Source organism: Neopelma chrysocephalum, unplaced genomic scaffold (genome assembly GCF_003984885.1).
Source record: "Neopelma chrysocephalum unplaced genomic scaffold, ASM398488v2 Primary Assembly neopelma1_45, whole genome shotgun sequence".
Classification (NCBI taxonomy): Eukaryota; Metazoa; Chordata; class Aves; order Passeriformes; family Pipridae; genus Neopelma; species Neopelma chrysocephalum.
The window spans coordinates 8,578,538-8,596,362 of record NW_020897704.1 but is presented as its reverse complement, the minus strand read 5'-3'; the positions used below and the strand labels follow the sequence as shown (position 1 = coordinate 8,596,362).

Here is a 17,825-nt window from a genome sequence, read left to right as displayed (position 1 = left end):
GCCATAGCCTGTTGGTACTGTCTAAGGCATCAGTTGATGTCAGTAGAAAGGGCACTGCAGGGGTCACTGTGGCCTGATGTGAGTTTCCCAGTGTTTCTGAAGACAGCAGAGATGCATTCCCACTGGCTTCAGGAAAAACACTAAAACCACAGTAACTGTAGTTTCTCTCACCACTGCCTTTCATTAAGAGCACAGGAAGGCATTTTCCACTCCACAGAAAGTTCTGGCTGTCACCGCTGCAGGATGTATGCTGTGTCCTGGAACTGAAGGGAATTCAAATACAGCTATTTGTGCTTTTAAATGGCAATAACATTCTTTCCTTTAGCCCTCACCCATGCTAAGTGGAGAACAGAGTTCTGGTATCTCAGTAGCCTTTGTTGGAAGGTAGAAATCAGAATGCCTGGTAGAAATCAATCCAAGCAGCTGTAGCCTCACACTCCCTTTGCATGTGCAATGTAAGGTGTATTATGTCAGGTTCCTTCAAGTAAAGGCAGGGTGAATCAACAACCCTTTCATTGCCTTTTTCTTCTTTTTCAGCTGCAGTGAAAACACTGAACACAGTCTACTTTGCTAATAAATTCCTGCTGTGCTTTCTCATAGCAGTGTTATAGGACAGATTTACCCTAGACCAGTGAAATTTCCTCCAACAAATGAAGGCAGGGCAGACAGTAATGGCCTTCAGTCCCAAACCTGCGCAAAGCAATACAATGCAGTATTTTGTTAAATTGGCAGTTAAGTTGGGATTGTTGAGTCTGCATAGCCACCGATTTTTGGATATTCCTGCTCACTGGATTGCTCTTCTGTACCAGTCCATCCAGAGGGAGCACTACTGCCTGGTGTTCTTACCACACCAGTTTCAAGACGGACTCCTCTGAGCACAGGTGACAGCAAACCTGTGCTTCCTCCCCACCTCACCTTCCTCCAAGAGTTTGTAAACTCTTTTATGCAGGAAAAAAATACAAATTCTTCCGTTAGCTCAAAGGTTTGCCTACTGACAGAGGAGAACAAACAGCAGGAATATCCCTCAGGGAGGGAATTCCCCCAAAAGCAATGGTGGAATGTGCCCACCTGTAAATACAGCAAGGGAGATTCAATTAAGTGAGTAACCAAAGGTTTCTAACTACAAATCTTTAAGCAATCCATTCAGGTGGCTAATCTGCTTTGCAGAGTATACATCACTGAAGGCTCAGAAGAACAGGTTGCGCAAATACGCACCAGGAACTGCATAGGTATTTCTGTAGGGAAGTATTTTCTGTGGGGACTTTCCCTGATGTTACAAGGTCTATGGGGCAGACCCTTAGCTGGGGTGAGTTGCTATCCCACCACCTCAATTTCAGCAGCATTGAAACACTCACCTAGCATTTTTTCTTGCTTTCCAATCTCTCCTTTGCTAAAATACAACTGCTAAAAATTAACATGAAAAGTTATATTTGGTGGACTAAATTGAACAGTCATTCATAATGTTGCACATTGCTACAGGAAACCATGAAGCTGCTTTTACAATTCTCCTTTAACAGCTATTCTGTCAATGCTGCTATTATGGTAAAGTTTGTGAGTGGAAATACAGAGTTACCCAGCATTTTTTTAGTAATGTGTCTTTACAACAGTGATAAAGCTTTCTTTCTCTCTTTCGATTGTAAATAGTCAAACTTCTAGCAATCGACTCAAACCTTTAGCGCTAGCTTTACTGCGCAGTTAAAGTATACATACTAGGGCAATGCTTTCCAGCAAAATAAATGAGAAAAAAAATCAGTATTTTGTTTTCCTATTTCTTCTTTTTAATATTTGTTTTACAGTTGTTCTCTTTCATATCTTCCAGAATTTTGATTTTTTAATTTGCATCACTTCTGTTATTCTTTCAATATTTTTCCTGTATGAATAATTATTTTTCCCCTTATATTTTTCCTGTTCTATTGAAATACTTAAAAAATAATAATAATACTTAAAAAATAAAATATATCAATTTTATTTATTGTTGGAGGATTCCTATGAAATAAGGCAGAAAATGGCACCTTTGGTGAAATAGCTACCAACAAGAGCAAATCACCCTTTCAGATATGTAAGAGTCTTAAAGCAGCAAACATTTTTTGAAGACAACCTCATTGGCAATTTTGGTAGGTACATATTAGTAATCGTTTATAAACAATAAGAAATTGAATTAAAAAAATTGTTAATCCTCTCATTGCAGAGGATTTGAAAGGCATGACTGAATAATGAATGCCCCACCCAGTTCTAATTAATGGGACTAATCACTCATTAATTAAGAACATGCATAAGCCTTTGCTAGATGTACATCATGTGCACGGCAGTGGGTAAGACAGAAGTCTGGGAAGATTGTTGCTTAATTCTGGACAGAATTATTTGCTGCAACTTAAACACCAGTTAGAATCTATTATATTACTTAACTCTCCTGTTGAAAATTTGAAATAAGAGCAATGTCACTAATGCAAATAAAAATAATGAATTCCTATTACTTATTTACTTCATAGGAATTAAGGTAGGAGTTCTAGGAAAATTAATTCTCTATTTAGTTCTGGGCACCTCACTAGAGGAAGGTGCTGGAGCAAGCCCAGAGAATGGCAATGGAGCTGGTGAAGACTCTGGAGCACAAGTCTGATGAGAAGCAGCTGAAGATGCTGGGGTTGTTTAGCCTGGAGAAAAAGAGGCTCAGGGGAGACCTTATTACTCTCTACAAATACCTGAAAGAAGGTTGTAACCAGCTGGGGGTCAGTCTCTTCTTCCCTGTAACAAGCAACAGGACAAGAGGAAATAGATGAAATGGCCTCAAGTTGAGGCCAAGATAAATTTTAGGCTTAAGATGATTTTTCAAGTCCCTTCCAATACAAGTTTCTATTTTCAGACAAACTTCTTCATGGAAAGGGTTGTCAAGCGCTGGAACAGGCTGCCCAAGGAAGTGGTTGGAGGCATTTAAAAGATCCCTAGATATGGCACTTATGGACATGGTTTAGTGGTGGATTTGGCAGTGCTGGATTAAGAGTTGGACTTGATGGTCTTAAAGGTCTTTTCCAACCTAAACAGTTCTAAGATTCCATTATTCTAATACTTGAATTGCAAGACAGACATGTTTGTAGAGATTTCTGATTCTACACCACTCTCAGGACAATGGTGAGAAATGATGAAAAGCTCATGGGTCAAGCTAAGGACAGGGAGGTCCCTCAGCGGTTACAGTCAGGGGCAAAACAAAGTCAACCTGGAGAAGATTAATCTAATTTATTGATAATTAATACCAGAGTAAGACAGAAATAGAAACAAAACTAAACCCATCACCTCCCACACCCCCCCCATCTTCCTCTTTTCCTCAACTTTATTCCTGACTCTTCTACCGCCTCCCCCACCTTAAGCAGTGCAGGGGAATGGGAAATGGGGGTTCTAGTGAGTTCAAAACACTTTATCTCACCCACTTCTTCCTCCTTCCTGAGGAGGGAAGGGTCCCCCATGGGCCACAGTTCCACAGGAATATCCTCTCTGTGGCTGCAGTTCCTGCCAGGAAACTTGCTCCAGCATGGGCTCTCAATGGGCTGCAACTTCTCTCAGGGCACACCCACCTGCTCCAGTGTGTTGTCCTCCATGGGCTGCAGGTGGATCTCTGCTTCCCATGGACCTCCATGGCCTGCAGGGGCACAACTACCTCACCATGGTCTTCACCACAGGCTGCAGGGAATCTGCTCTGGTGCCTGGAGCACCTCCTCCCCCTTCTTCACTGACCTTGGTGTCTGCAGGATGTTTATTTTCCCCTCATTCCTATCACAACTGCTGAGCAGTGTTTTTTACCTTTCTTAAATGTGCTATCATAGATGTGCTAGCAATGTCATCCCATCAGCTCAGCTTTGGCCAGTTGCAGGTCCATCTTGGAGCTGGCTGGGGAACTGACTCTGACATGGGGGCAGCTTCTGCTGTCTTCTTCCAGAAGCCACCCTTGCAGCCCCCCTGACTACCAAAACCTTACCATGTAAAACTAGTACACTTCAAAACCAGAAATCTCTACAGTGCTGAAAAACGTTTGCCTTCTGTGCCCATTGTTTATCTACAATGAACATGTTTTACTTCTGTAGTAATTATTGCAACAAAATTCTAAACCCACTATCTATTTACCACATACTATTTATAGTATAATACATATTTCATGCTTCTTAGAACAGCAGATTCCTTTCACTTTTTGTAGTTTAGATTTCCACAATAATAACTTTAAATACCTGCATTATATCTAAGTTCCTTTTCCCCCTTTCCATCTTTAGTTTAGCTTGGTAGAGTTGCTTAATTTTAGCCCAAGTCCTGCTTCACTAGTTGCTTTCCTTCACTCTCAGTGTTTGTTCACACTCAGAATTGCCACAAAACTGTGGTCAACCCAAACAGAAGGTTATGAATTGCTCCACCTGGTTTGATCTGCCCACATTGGTTACACTGAGCACTCTACTGCCAGATTTCTGTCAAGCAAAGTGAGGTATCTTTTTCAAATCAAGTTGTGAAAAGAAGAAAACCACTGTATTATTGTACAATGCTGTTTTATTTTTTCAATGAAATGCCCTAGCATCATAAAACAACACGTTTTCTAATCTTGAAGCCAGCAAGATTGGGAAAAAAGAAAAATCAAAGTTGGTTTTCCTATACATAATTTCCATACTGAGACTACATTCAGAGAAAAAAAACCCCTAGAATTAAAATGTAAGCAGACATTACTTACACAGCTCTTTTCTTAAAAATAAACTGGACATGTCATACAACTCATATATGGTGCTTTGCTAGTTTAATATGCTACAAATAGAATCATTCAAATGCAACTATGCAGCTTTTCTATTACCTAAGACTTTTAAATTTGATTATGTCGCAATACCTTTATTATTTACTTCACACTTCTTTACCATACTACAGAATGATATTTTCTCCTTGTTTTCTGGTGGCTTTTTCTCAGAAAGGGGATCTTCGGTATGGCGTTCTTTGGAAACATGAAGCACTCAGTTTCAGACATTAAAATATTCAAAGCACTTCAGTATACATTCACTATAAGATTAAGTCTCCATTTTTCAAGTAAGGGTCTCATGATTTGCTAGTAAACTAATGGAAAGGGCTGGTTTGTATTGACTCCTGTTCTCAGATATGAGAATGTGCCATGGGAAAGCTGCAATGCCTCATAAACATCCTCACTGTTGGTAACCTGAGTGTGCACCATCATATCCTGCACAAGAATTACTGTAACTTAAAGTCTGAGTTCTCTCACAATATTCATGGATAAACCACAATAACTGTAGAAATTTTTTAACAAATGACACCTTCAAAAATATTTACATTTGTAGAATGGCATGATTTCATTTTCAATGGGGTTCTTAGTTTAAAAGTACTATTTCATTTATTAAACATGGCTTTAAAAATACAGTATACATAAAACCTGTGTTAAATGTCTGAAAAACATTGGATGAATCAGCATTTCAATTCATTGCATTAATATGGAAAGTAAAGAGCAGTGGTTTTGGAAAGTATTCAAGTATTTCCCTGAAATACTATATAACAAAAAAACAGATCCTAAACTTTGTATGATTGTACTTGAGGCAAATATAATTTGCAAATGCTTTTTGTCATATAGAGCAGTATGAATAATACTTGTAGCAAAGATACAGCACACGATTTTGATATTACACAAAACTGGAATGTAAATAACTTCAATAGAAAAAAATAGCCTGCCATTTATAACAGTTTTCAAGTGCTTCAGTAATAAAATGACCAATCACTATGGCTTACACAGATCAAATATATGAGAAACATGAAACTAATACAAACTGGATGACAGAAATACCAATAAATATACATGAATACAGAATCATTAGCTGTTCAGATGCAAAAAAACCACAGATCTAGTAAGTTTTAAAGAGAACTTTAAAGAACTCTTAAAAAAAGGAAAAAAAAAGGAAGAGAACAGGGACTAACCTCTGATCCTCAAACAGGAATAAGCCTGTATAAGATGAGCAAAATTTAGCCCCAAGCTTAAACACAAAACATGTATGTGCCACAATACACAAAACCATACACAATTTAAATAATCACTCCATAGCTCTATATGACAGTCTAATGTTTTTTGTAATAAAAACAAATTAGCACAGTGAATTCGTTATTTATCAGATGCCAGTTTCTTCCCTTGACTTCACAAAACAAATTATTTTGTTTCATATTTAGTTAAATAAACACTATTTCGAAGACTTTCCATCATCAAATCATATTTCTAGACTTTACATTTTAACACCTTATCTTGCAAAGACATTTTAACATATGGAGTAGAATGTCCAAAGAATTGTGTATTGAAGAGGGAAGCTTTTCATATGTTAATGTTAGATATTTAAAAAAAAATAAAATTTGCTGGTGTTTGAGAAATTATTTATGTTTTCCTTTGCCTGTGCCTTCCTGATATTATGTAAGTATTACTGCAAGTTGCTTGCAAGATCACTGTGTGGTATTTGGTATCATCCAGTCATAAAACCCTTTATAATCCCAAAAAGCATGATGCAAGGAAGCCTTCATAAAGAGAATATATCGGATGAGGTGTAACCTGTATGCGGTTGTGCTTTTATTTTTCAAAGTATTTGCACACTCTTATTGTTATTACTTAAAGCCAGGAATGTGTGTTTGAATTGCATTGATAAGTTGCAAGGTATTGTCAGAATTACAAAATGAAAGATATTAATAAAAAAAACCAGGATGTGAGTGACAACACTGTTGTCCAGCATTTAAGCCACATGCAATGATATATCACTCCCAGCAGAAAACATCTTCTCAAACACTGAAAATGTCTTGTCGTGATGCCAATGGAAAGTCCAATTTTTATAACACTTAGATATTATTGCAACACAATTGCTAAATTAGCTCTCTAGAAAAGCACAGAGAATTTATCAGTCATCATGAATACATAGATATAGGCTAATCCTCTCTTTTCTAACATAACTTAGATTAACTTGCTTCAAGATATATTTTAATGATTACAATGGTTTTTAAAAAAATGACACAATGCAGTAAGATGTCTAAAATTATACTGAAGCCATAAAAAAAAAATCTAGAAGTTTAAAATACTTGTCAATTTGACTAAAATGCATATTTACTCAATTTCCTTGAGCTTTTATTTTTTCTTCTCCCCACTGGAGGAACAATGTCTATAGTAATTGTTCAGCACTACTCTGACTGTAGGCAGCTTCATCTTTACAGTTTTCCTCGATTCCTCTTGCAAATAGCTTCATTAACTGGCAGTGAACCCTGAAAAATATGGAAATCAATTAGTAACAAATAAATGGGTACTACATATTTCATTCTAATTATTTAATTCAAATAATCCATTCATTTCAAGCAGTTGGACAAAGTTCCCTACTCCAGACTACAGAAACCACACTTCCATTCTTGATGCAATCCTCCCCTTCACGTATCCTCATTTACTACTCTTGTCCACACAGAAAGTTCTATGGGAACTTAGATGAGCTAATCTTTTACAACATACATTATTTATAAAAGTCACTTTTGAACTGCTAAGTGATTATGTTTTAATGGAACACATGTGCATGTAAGTATTATGGGTTTGGTTCCCTTTATTCTAAAAACAACAAACAAAAACAAGCAGCCCAAACTAATCCAAACAAAAAAAACCCTTCGAATTTCACAAACTTCTAATTTGATTACGTGCACAACTGCAAAATTCGTTCATCATATGCAAAGACTGGATATAAGACTCTGTGCTGTGTGTCAAAAAACACCGAGGCATACTCAGTATTTCTGTAAGACAAAGATGCTTACTTAAGCTTAATAGGAAAAGCTATTGCTCAGAGTAATGAGGCACTCCACTAATTCAAAAAGAATCCTCCCAACACCACCTTCACTTCAAGCACTTCAAGCACATAATACCCGTTCCTAAGTAGTAAGTATGACTTCAAAGGCAGGGCCATCCATCTCACTCAGACCGATCATTTACAACATATGTGGTTGCAGTATGCTTTGGAAAGGTAACAAAAAAATTTAAGTTTATTATCATAAGACTCAAATTTGCTATGCACAGGCACCTTTTATGGATGTATTTATGAGCATTTCTAAAATCAGTGAGAAGGCTTAATGTGTTCTGCTATACACAGAGAAAAATCAAAGCTTACCTCACTTCAATTGCTGAGCTATCCAGAGTTTCTCCATCACAATTCCAGGTGCTATTAACAATATTACAGCAACAGGCTGGATGATCTCTGCAGAACTGACCAAAACGTTTCTTTCCTATGTCCATGACATTGCTTTCATTGTCTTCTGAAAGCTTTGATGTAAATTGAAAACTCTTCACCCGATAAACATCTACAAATGGGAAGTCAAACTACAGGAAAAAATAAATAAAGCAAGTCAGGCAATTACAGTTAAATACACTTGATGTGTAAAGCAACTCAGCATGCAGCATTTTGTATTCAAGAAAAGTCTGTCCACTCCAGTTTTGCAGAGAAGGTTACCTGAAGCGTAGAGTGATTTTCGTTTTTGAATAACTGCACAATTGAAAGACAATAAAGCCAAAACGGAACCCTACTTCTCGATGGTCCTCCTCAAGCAGCTGCAATACTGACACTTTATAGATAACCAGGTAACAGGTTCTGAGATTATGAGTAAATGGAGTATAAAAAATATTTAAAGTAGCCTATCAGAAATATTATAACATGGTATCAAAGTCAAAAAGGTTTAGATTGTATCTCTGCACCATCCTAAGGACCTGTTCAACTACAGTCCTTAAGACACATAGGGTTTTATGAAAGTCTTCTGTCTTTGCACTTGGAACAATACCCAGAAGGTGAGAATTCCATGGCAGTGTGATCAAATCACAGAGCTGGGGGTACGTGAAAATAAGAATAGAGAGCAATGTTATTAAATTCCAACAAAATAAAAATAATTTTAACTAGGTAATTCAGCTAGAAAAAGCAGGTCAATTAAAAGATTGCTCTTATAACAGAGGCTGCAGATTTACACTACAATATTGTACAAATGCTTTAAAACAAGACTCATAAATTAAAGGGACAATGAAATTAGAGGGTTCCTCCACTTGTCCTGAAAGCAACTTAACTGATATGGACTTAAATATTTAGTAAGCTGTAATGAATAGAGACAGGTCATTTAGAAAAGGCAATGGAGTATGTCTGTGTGTGTCTATGGGAAGGGGATGGCAAGGAAGCAAAAGTGAACAAGAAACAGTTTACCCATAAACCAGTCTGTATTGACATACAGTCACCTTTTTCTTCTTTTCCTTTTCATATTTTCTTAAGTGTCCAAAAAGGATACTATTATGGTGGACACTAACCTGACATAAGATACTACACAGATACTACACAGATACTATGTGCCAGGGATTGGTAATGAGGAAATAAAGGAAAAAGAATCTACACTAATTCTTCTACAGAGCATCATAAACATGTGAGACTTGTTATTGCTTCTATGCACTAGATATGTCATTAGTCCATTGTTCAGTAATTTCCAGGTTGTGACAAATATTGAATGTGTGTATTCACAGCCATAGCTCTGGTTTCAACAGATACAACAATCCAAAGCAGTGATGAATCTTCCCTTCTGACAGCTACAATATACGCAAGAAATAATTTTGAAGCTGAATGCATAACGCTCATAGACTGGTCACATATAACTAGTAAAATTCTGCTAAAAGCCTGCAATTTACAATCAAACTGCAGTTCTGGTAACATTCTTCTAAATCACATTTTTATACAGTTTACAGAAGTGATTTATTATTCCTTACCACATCTACCTCAGCTATGTCATGCTGTGAGTAGTTTTTCATGCTGTGACTAGTTTTTCATGACATAGGGGCACAGTTGTGATAACTTTAAATATTGTCCAAACAGCAAATACAGGGAAAATGTTACAAAACCAAATTCAATTGGCAAAAATGGAATTTTTTTAGAATGCTACAACCAAAGACTTGACTTGGGTAAAATGTTTTGGACTGCCTTTTTTTTTTTAATGATACACATGCTAAGATTATGTCACCCAAAAAGTGTTAACTTTAAAAAACAAACAAACCAACCTGCTTTGTAGATGATATTTTTGTCGTATAAGAATATCAATATTTACAACCTAGATGGACTCTGTAGAATTCACTGTCAAAGGGAATACACACCTGATCATCTTGGTTTGTATGCCTGACAAGATACCGTAGAAAATCAAATCTGGAGCATTTACGAACTAGAATGAGATCTGCTGAACCGTCTGCCAAATGAGCTGCTGGTGAAAGACCTTTTGGACTTCGTGGACAGGCACAGCTCATATTTACTGCATTGATGGCTAGAAATTTCCCTTTAATAACTTTCCACTCTTCTTCACCTTCTGAAACACACCAATAAAGACATGGATACAGGTTGTCAGTTGATCTATTCACAAGAACACAAAAAAGCGATCATTATTGGCAACTTAAAATTTTTACTAGGCATATTCACATACTGTCAATGAATATCTAAAATAAACTACATTTGGAAAAAAAAATATTTTTCACATACTAACAGAGAAAGTTGCTTTCTCCCTTCCTAAACAAGGTAGAGGTTTTGAGGCATATGAACTGGTATGGACTTGGAAAGATGATGTTTATGCTATATATTCCATGTCCTGAAATTCTGGTATTCTTTACTGTCTCAGTTTTAGGAACTTCACATTTACTTTAGAGGATCATTATTACAATTGTCTAGGTTATTTTGAACCTAAATCTACTATACATTCATTTTGAATTGACCTGTTCCAAGCTTTATACATCGGGGAAAAAAAAAAAAGAAGAAAAAAATTGTTTGCAAAGTATTCCATAGTTGGTCTTCACTTTTTGAACTTCTCTCGCTTCCTGGAATTTTTATTCATCAAAACTTCTTATTACCAACTCTTTAATAACAGAACCAAGAAAAACAGAATTCCAGGAAAAAGAGAGTAAGATTATAATGTGACAATAGACTTGTCAACTTGAAAACAGAAAACTTTATTCTTTTTCCCATCTAGACTATCCTCTCTATCTCCTGAGAAACAAATCAGAAATAGCAAAAAAAAAAAAAAAAGGCAGCTTTTAAATTCAACATTTTTACAGTGGTTTTTAGTATTGCTTGCTTTACTGCTAATCTTTTTATGTTGCTTTCAAACAGGACATTACCAAAAGAAATAATATCAATCAGATTCAAAACATGTATCTTAAGAGAGATGAGAAAGACTTAAATGTTAGACTACAGAATGACTTTGTTCAGGCTGCAGGTAAATGACAAGACCCTGCTGTGAGATGAAGGTAAGTGAACAGAACATAAGAAACTACTGGAACTGGAAACAACAGGCATTTTCTGATAGACAAACAACAAAACGAAAACAACACACTTTACTGATAACTCCACTTGTTGTTTATCTGAGAAGCACTAGTAATTTAGTCGTAAGTGTGTCTAGATACATATTAAGTTTTGAAGTATGCTCACTGTAATAAATAAGTCTCCCTTAAGGTCTACTTAGAGTAGAATGCTTATATATGTTACTGTAATAGATGGTTTTCACCTGCTGGAAAAATACCGTTCAGTATAAATTTCAGCATGTTACTCAAAAAAACCCTACACTGTTCAAGTAAGAACAAAATCAGGGTATTTGTCATATTTTCAGTGACCAATTGTTTTCATTTCTGTGGGGTGCATCACTGTAATAGCACAAATTACTTGCTCAAACTATCTTTCCTACAATAGTGCAATCATAAGCAGGGAGTGCATAAGCAGCACTCATTTCAACTGCCTATTGTGTACATATGCTCCAAGTTGCTGAAATCAGCATAAAGTACTAACATCCAAGGTTTACTTAGCACATGCACACAAACTTCTGCACAATACAAGGAAATATGTTCAGTGACAGCCAATCAAGCATCCTTCTGAACTTAACTGAATCATACACAAACCAAGTAGGCACAATGAAAGAATCAGCTAATATACCTTCCTGAGTAAAAAGCTTATCTGAGGTGGACATCTAAAATTCTTTTTATTGCAAATCAAGTGTAGCTGATTGTATTGTTTGCTTACCACTACTGCATGGAGACTGGACTGCAAAGAAAGCCAGCTACCAGCAGTAACATGAATCTAAGTAAACAATATCCTACATAGTCAGCTGCTTAATATCATGTGCAATGTTGGCTAAAGCAGTCTTGATTGCTCACTAACTTGTAGTTTTCTACTAGCTCCTTTGCTGGATGAAAGGTAACAAAATCGCGAATTTAAAAAACAACCAACCAACCAAGCAAAACAACCCACCCAAACATAAAAAAAAAAACAAACCCAGAAACAAAAGAAAAAAGGCTGGCATTTTTTAACCACAGTTATTTCTCAAAAAGAAAATTTTTTCTTTCCTACCAAAAAAACTACTATCATATTTATATTATTATTGATACCAATTACTTATATTATGTAAAGCAATTTCTTTAGCTGAATCTGGGCAGAGACTAAAACAACTCAAGAAATATATGAATTTGGCCATCTCTTGACTGTATCAAAAATCTGATAGCAGTAATTGGGATGAAAGCACTATATATAAACACATGTAACAAGAATTCAAGTTGGCACAGAAATCTATATACAGTCTTTATGCTACCAATCAATCTCCACAATATGATGATACACTTTTTTGAGTCTAGAACCAAAAAAGATGTCTAGATGTCTAGAACTTGGCACAAATACAGTGCAAAATAACAATAATTATGACATAGTCTAGGTCCTAAGGCCAAGGCCCAAATTTTTGTGTCACTGGGCTCTGAAAGAAGAAAATAAATTAGAGTAAAAGCAAAAACAAGCATCCACAGGAAGCCTGCCTACTATTTAAGAGAGGTTTATCCAAGATGATAAGCCAAGGCTGGAGGCAAAACTCAACCAACTGAATCTATATATCTTTCTCTAGCAAGGTCACAAGTGTATCAATACCAGCTCTTCCCATTAGGATGCAGCAGCCAGACATAAAGATATACAACTAGGAGAATGACTGCACAGAATTCAATATATTAACAGTTGTTTTAACAAAAGGAAAGAAAAATTATGCCCATTAAAAAAAAGATCCACAGAGGTGTGCACAGGGGTTGGAATGGGGGCAAAAAAGCAACAAGGATAGCATAACTAGACAAAGAAGAGAGAAATCTCATTTATCATTTATACTGAGTATTGGTGGGATGTTGTACAGAAATACATAAGTCCACTGGATCAGTTATTAGTTGTCCAAGTTCACTACCTCAGTTATATTAAATAAACAGCTTTACATAGGGTGACTTTAACAAGCACAAATTTTAAATCCTGATTTATTCTAAAAGTTATCTTAATGAACCTTATCCTTATCCCTCTATACCACCTCACAGTTTATCAGTTCAGTCCTTCTCACAGAAAGGAGTCCTACTTTTGCTAAAGAAAAGAAACACACTGAAATAGACAAGTAATTAGTGTAAATTTATCAGAATTTTCTGAGGTTTGGGTGGAGGAGACAGCTCACATGTTTTTCACATACTTAGAGTCATAGTATCATAGAATCATTTAGGTTGGAAAAGACCTCTAAGATCATCAAGCCCAGCTGTCAACTCAGCATCACTGTGTTCACCCCTAAACCACACCCATGTTACTTCTGAACACTTCCAGGGATGGTGATTCCACCACTTCCCTGGGCTGCCTTTTCCAATGCTTGACAACCCTTTCTGTGAAGAAACTTTTCGTAATATCCAATCTAAACCTCCCCTGGTGCAAATTGAGGCCATTTCCTTTTCTCCAGGCTAAACACCCCCAGTTCCGTCAGCTGCCCCTCATCAGACTTGTGCTTCAGACTATTCACCAGCTCTGTTTCCCTTTTCCAGATACACTCCAGTACCTCAATCCCTTTCTTGTAGTGAGGGCCCCAAAACTGAACGTAGGATTTGAGGAGCGGCCTCACCAGTGCTGAGTACAGGAGGATGATGACACTTACTTACCTACATGCATTTTCCTTAAAGAAGCAATGGATTATCTAGTAATTCAAAATGTTTTAAAAAACAAAATACACACACACTTGAACTGACATGTTCTGAAAAAAAAATTGTATAATACTACAGCATTTTACTTTTTATGACAAATTACCTTCATGTTTTAATCCACAATCCTTGTGCTGTTCTGCCAGCTGTTGTTCACTTTTCTTGCAAATGTAACATCTGTGAACAAAAATACCATTCAGTTCCTGAAAAAAACCACTGTTATTCATTTCACCTTTTTTGTTTAACCCATCCCCCCATCACAAGATGAAGTACAGCACTGCCAACCCTGATGTGGCATGAATCATCATAACCCTGCAGGCAGTGCAGGTACTTAAGTACAGTGCTGAAGATTACTGGATGTCAGAGATAACAGCAGCAGAGAGCCATAAATTAGGTTAGAAGGGACCTCTGATGTGATCCAAACCTCTGCTAAAAGTTGGTCTTATAGGATCAAGGTGGTCAGTGTCTTAGTCAAGTTTTGACGATCTACAAGGATAAAGTCCACAGACCTCTGGGCACATTGTTCCAATATTTAACTGTTGTAACAGTGAAAACCACTGACATACTAGAAAAAAGTCCATCTCAAAAGTGCTGAGTACAGGGAAAGAATCACTCCTCACCTGTTGACTTCTCTTTTGCTTAGAAAACTCATTAAAAGGTTGGCTTTCCTTGCTGCGAGGACATGCTGCTAACTCAGGTACAGCTGCTGGCCACCAGGATCCCGAAGTTCTTTTAGGCAGAGCTGCCTACCAGCCAGTCAGTGCCCAGTCAATACTGCTGCATGGGACTATTCCACCCCAGGTACAGGTGTCTCCTGAACTTCAGGAGGTTCCTATCAGCCATTTCTTCAGCCCACCAAGGTTGGAACAGCAGCCCTGACTTTCAACATAAACCACTCCTCCCAATCTGGTGTCATCCATAAAACTGCTGAGAGCACACTTTCTGAAATTGTCCCAGTCATTAATAAAGACATTGCACAGTATTAGCCCCAGTATTGATCCCCAAGGGACACCATTAATAACTGGCTGTCAGCAGGACTTGGTATTCACAGCTTTTCTAGTAGTCTAGCCAGTTTATCACCCTACTCACTTACCTAGTCCACACCTAACCAATTTGGTTTTAAGAATACTACAGGAAACAGGATCAAAGGTCTTGCTAAAGCCTTGCTGAAGTCAAGATATGTAACATCCACTGTCTCCCCTTCATCCATGGGCTTGGGGACCTGTATGGCTCCTGTATGGGAGCAGACTACATCAGTGAAAAGTGGGGTAAAGGAGTAATTTTGCAGCCTTTTCCATATATCTTATCACTGTGTTCCTCATACCACTAAGCAGCAGGTCCACAATTCCTTTATCCTTTTGTTACCCTTTTGTTATAATTGGTACACTTGGTATACTTAAATAATCCCTTCACATCCCTCCCTGATTTCAACTCCACCTGAGCTTTGGCTTTCTCAATTTCATTTCTGCATGTTTAAGCAATGTCTTTTGTGTTCTTTCAAAGTAACCCATTCCACTTTCACCTTCTCTTTACTACTCAGTTCGTTGCTCATCACATTGCTTTCCTATCATGCTTATTTAAGCTTCTGCATATCAGAATGGATTATTCTTGTGCTTTGAGGAGGTACCAACTAAATCTTGTGTGCCTCTTTGTCCTCCAGGGCAGTTTCCCATAAAATCTTACCAAGATTCCCAAACAAACCAAAATCTGCTCTCCCAAAGTTTAGGGTTGCAGTTCTAGTTTTTGTCTTGCTTCCTTCTCTCAGGATTTTAAACTCTACCATGTATAAAATCCCCTGCAAGGCACCAGGTACTCTTTATTCCCTTACTGAGACCTGGATGACAGCTTTCTCCATCTGGAGCTTCCCCTCCATCTGATGGATCAGGATAGTTGCTCCAGCTAATACTAGAGAGTGTGATCTGTAGCATGTCACAGCACTAGCACAGCAGTCTCATCAGGTTGCATGTAATTTCTGGACAAAGTTTCTGGCTCCTCTGTATCCTGCTGTGCTGTTGGCTGCTGTGACAACTACTTTATCTCTGATAGCTAAATTCATATATAAAGAAGAAGAAGAAATACTAGTGCATAACTTCAAGCAGGTGAAAGCAAAGAGAATGGATGGAACACTGAGGTAGGCCCCCTGACCGAAGAAACAAGTGAAGAATATCACACAGAATTTATACAGCATCATAGTAGTTGTATAAATAGGCTGATTCCTGAGAGGACTTGTCCTCAGGACAAGCCATGCCAGATGTTATCATGGTACTAAAACAATTACTAAAATTGCCAGATCCAATTACAGTATGAACACTTGAGAATTTCTGAATTATTATTTCCATTTGTAGAAGCTATGAGGCATTCAGACTTTTAATTTCTTAACACAGCATAGTACCCTCAGCATCTTGTAACTGGGTCCTATGCTGTAATACTTTGCTTCACTTAAAATTGAGGGAGGAGGAGAACCAGCTAACAAAATTTTATTATATTTTTGTTTAATGACCTGATAAAATGTTTTCTTTTTAATGAGTCAATACATTTTTTATAAGCTTGTCTCTTTCAGAGCAAGCATTTTGATATTAAAAACAACACTTCAGTGACCTCTATTTATGTACAGACCTTTTAAAATAGTTCACGCCAAATATCCAGAGCTAAACATTAGCCTACCCTGTTCTGCAACTATCTTTATCTCGTGGAGATCCCAGTGTGTGTTTTGCTGGTTGATAAGCAATTGTTCCTTCGTAATAATGATGAGAAAGAAAAGTCTTGAAGCCTAAAACAAAAAAGGTCTTATGAAGTGTATTATAAATCCACATTGCAAACATCTCTGCATACATTCCTTGATTGCTCCTTTCTTTCCTTTTCTAAAGACTGCAAAACAATAGTCGCCCTCCTCAAATTCAGAGCTCTTTGTCGTATGTTGTTTTAGACTACAAAGAACAAGGAAATACCACACCACCACCCCAACTTTTTAACATTTGCCAAAAGTGCCATTATATCATTTGACATCTTTAAAAGCCAACTAAAAAATGTAGCCACTGCTGAATCTTAAAACTGGCCTACGCTAAAATTCTCCTCATGCATCTTCTTTCAATAACACAAGATAAATCAAAGAAGGCAAAAAATAATTTCCACTAGCACAGCATTTATCCAAATATTAGCTAACAAGGCTAAATCACTCATCTCTCTATAATCAGTGCTGGATGAAGGGCAAAATTAAAAATTCATTCCATCAGCTGAATGTCTAAGACAGAGGAGTGTCTATCTCCCTCTGAGTGACTAAAAGGAAAGTCCAAATGATTAGAACAGAGAAGTAACTACTTTTTAGGCAGTTATCACTAGGTGGCACATATTCAACACAACTTTAATGAGCCCACTGTGAATGTTAAGCCCGAAGTTACAGAGCTTTATATGATGTGATCCAATGTACTTGGTACTAAAAGGAGTTTAAAATCAGGTTCACCCTGTTTCTGATGTTTAACAGATTCAGAGAAGGTTGGTTTGGAGAGAATAAATTAACTGCTCCAATATGTTTACATGCTGACAAAATAACAATTATACAAGTTACCTGAGTAGTCGTATCTCATCGGACCCATCCACCGCTTCTTTTCACTATCTTTTAATATATCTCCATAAAAACCATAACCCAGCAAGGATACAGAGTATTTCAAAAACATGTTGTTGTGATGTACAGAAGAGACATCCAGAGGTTGACAGTCACCTATGAAGATTATAAGTGCAAGGTTCTATTGACATTTTATTTGCAACTGCAAACATGATAGAAAATTTAACATTGCAAAATCTTTAAAAATAAAAATATATGTTGTAT

General features: G+C 37.0%; 1 protein-coding gene across 3 annotated transcripts in view; it reads right to left on the bottom strand.

Annotated features, from left to right (window-relative positions):
- Positions 1 to 4,506: 4,506 nt before the first annotated feature.
- The window catches only part of CERK (ceramide kinase), a 40,880-nt gene continuing 27,561 nt past the window's right edge, over positions 4,507 to 17,825 (bottom strand). For all 3 annotated transcript variants that reach the window (XM_027679262.1, XM_027679264.1, XM_027679263.1), the window contains exons 8-13: positions 17,565 to 17,717; positions 16,664 to 16,769; positions 14,106 to 14,176; positions 10,142 to 10,347; positions 8,136 to 8,344; positions 4,507 to 7,254 (exon numbers count right to left, since the gene is read on the bottom strand). In XM_027679262.1, coding sequence (XP_027535063.1) covers positions 7,155 to 7,254; positions 8,136 to 8,344; positions 10,142 to 10,347; positions 14,106 to 14,176; positions 16,664 to 16,769; positions 17,565 to 17,717 — 845 coding nt within the window. In that variant the 3' untranslated portion in view covers positions 4,507 to 7,154. The remainder of the gene's footprint in view (positions 7,255 to 8,135; positions 8,345 to 10,141; positions 10,348 to 14,105; positions 14,177 to 16,663; positions 16,770 to 17,564; positions 17,718 to 17,825) is intronic.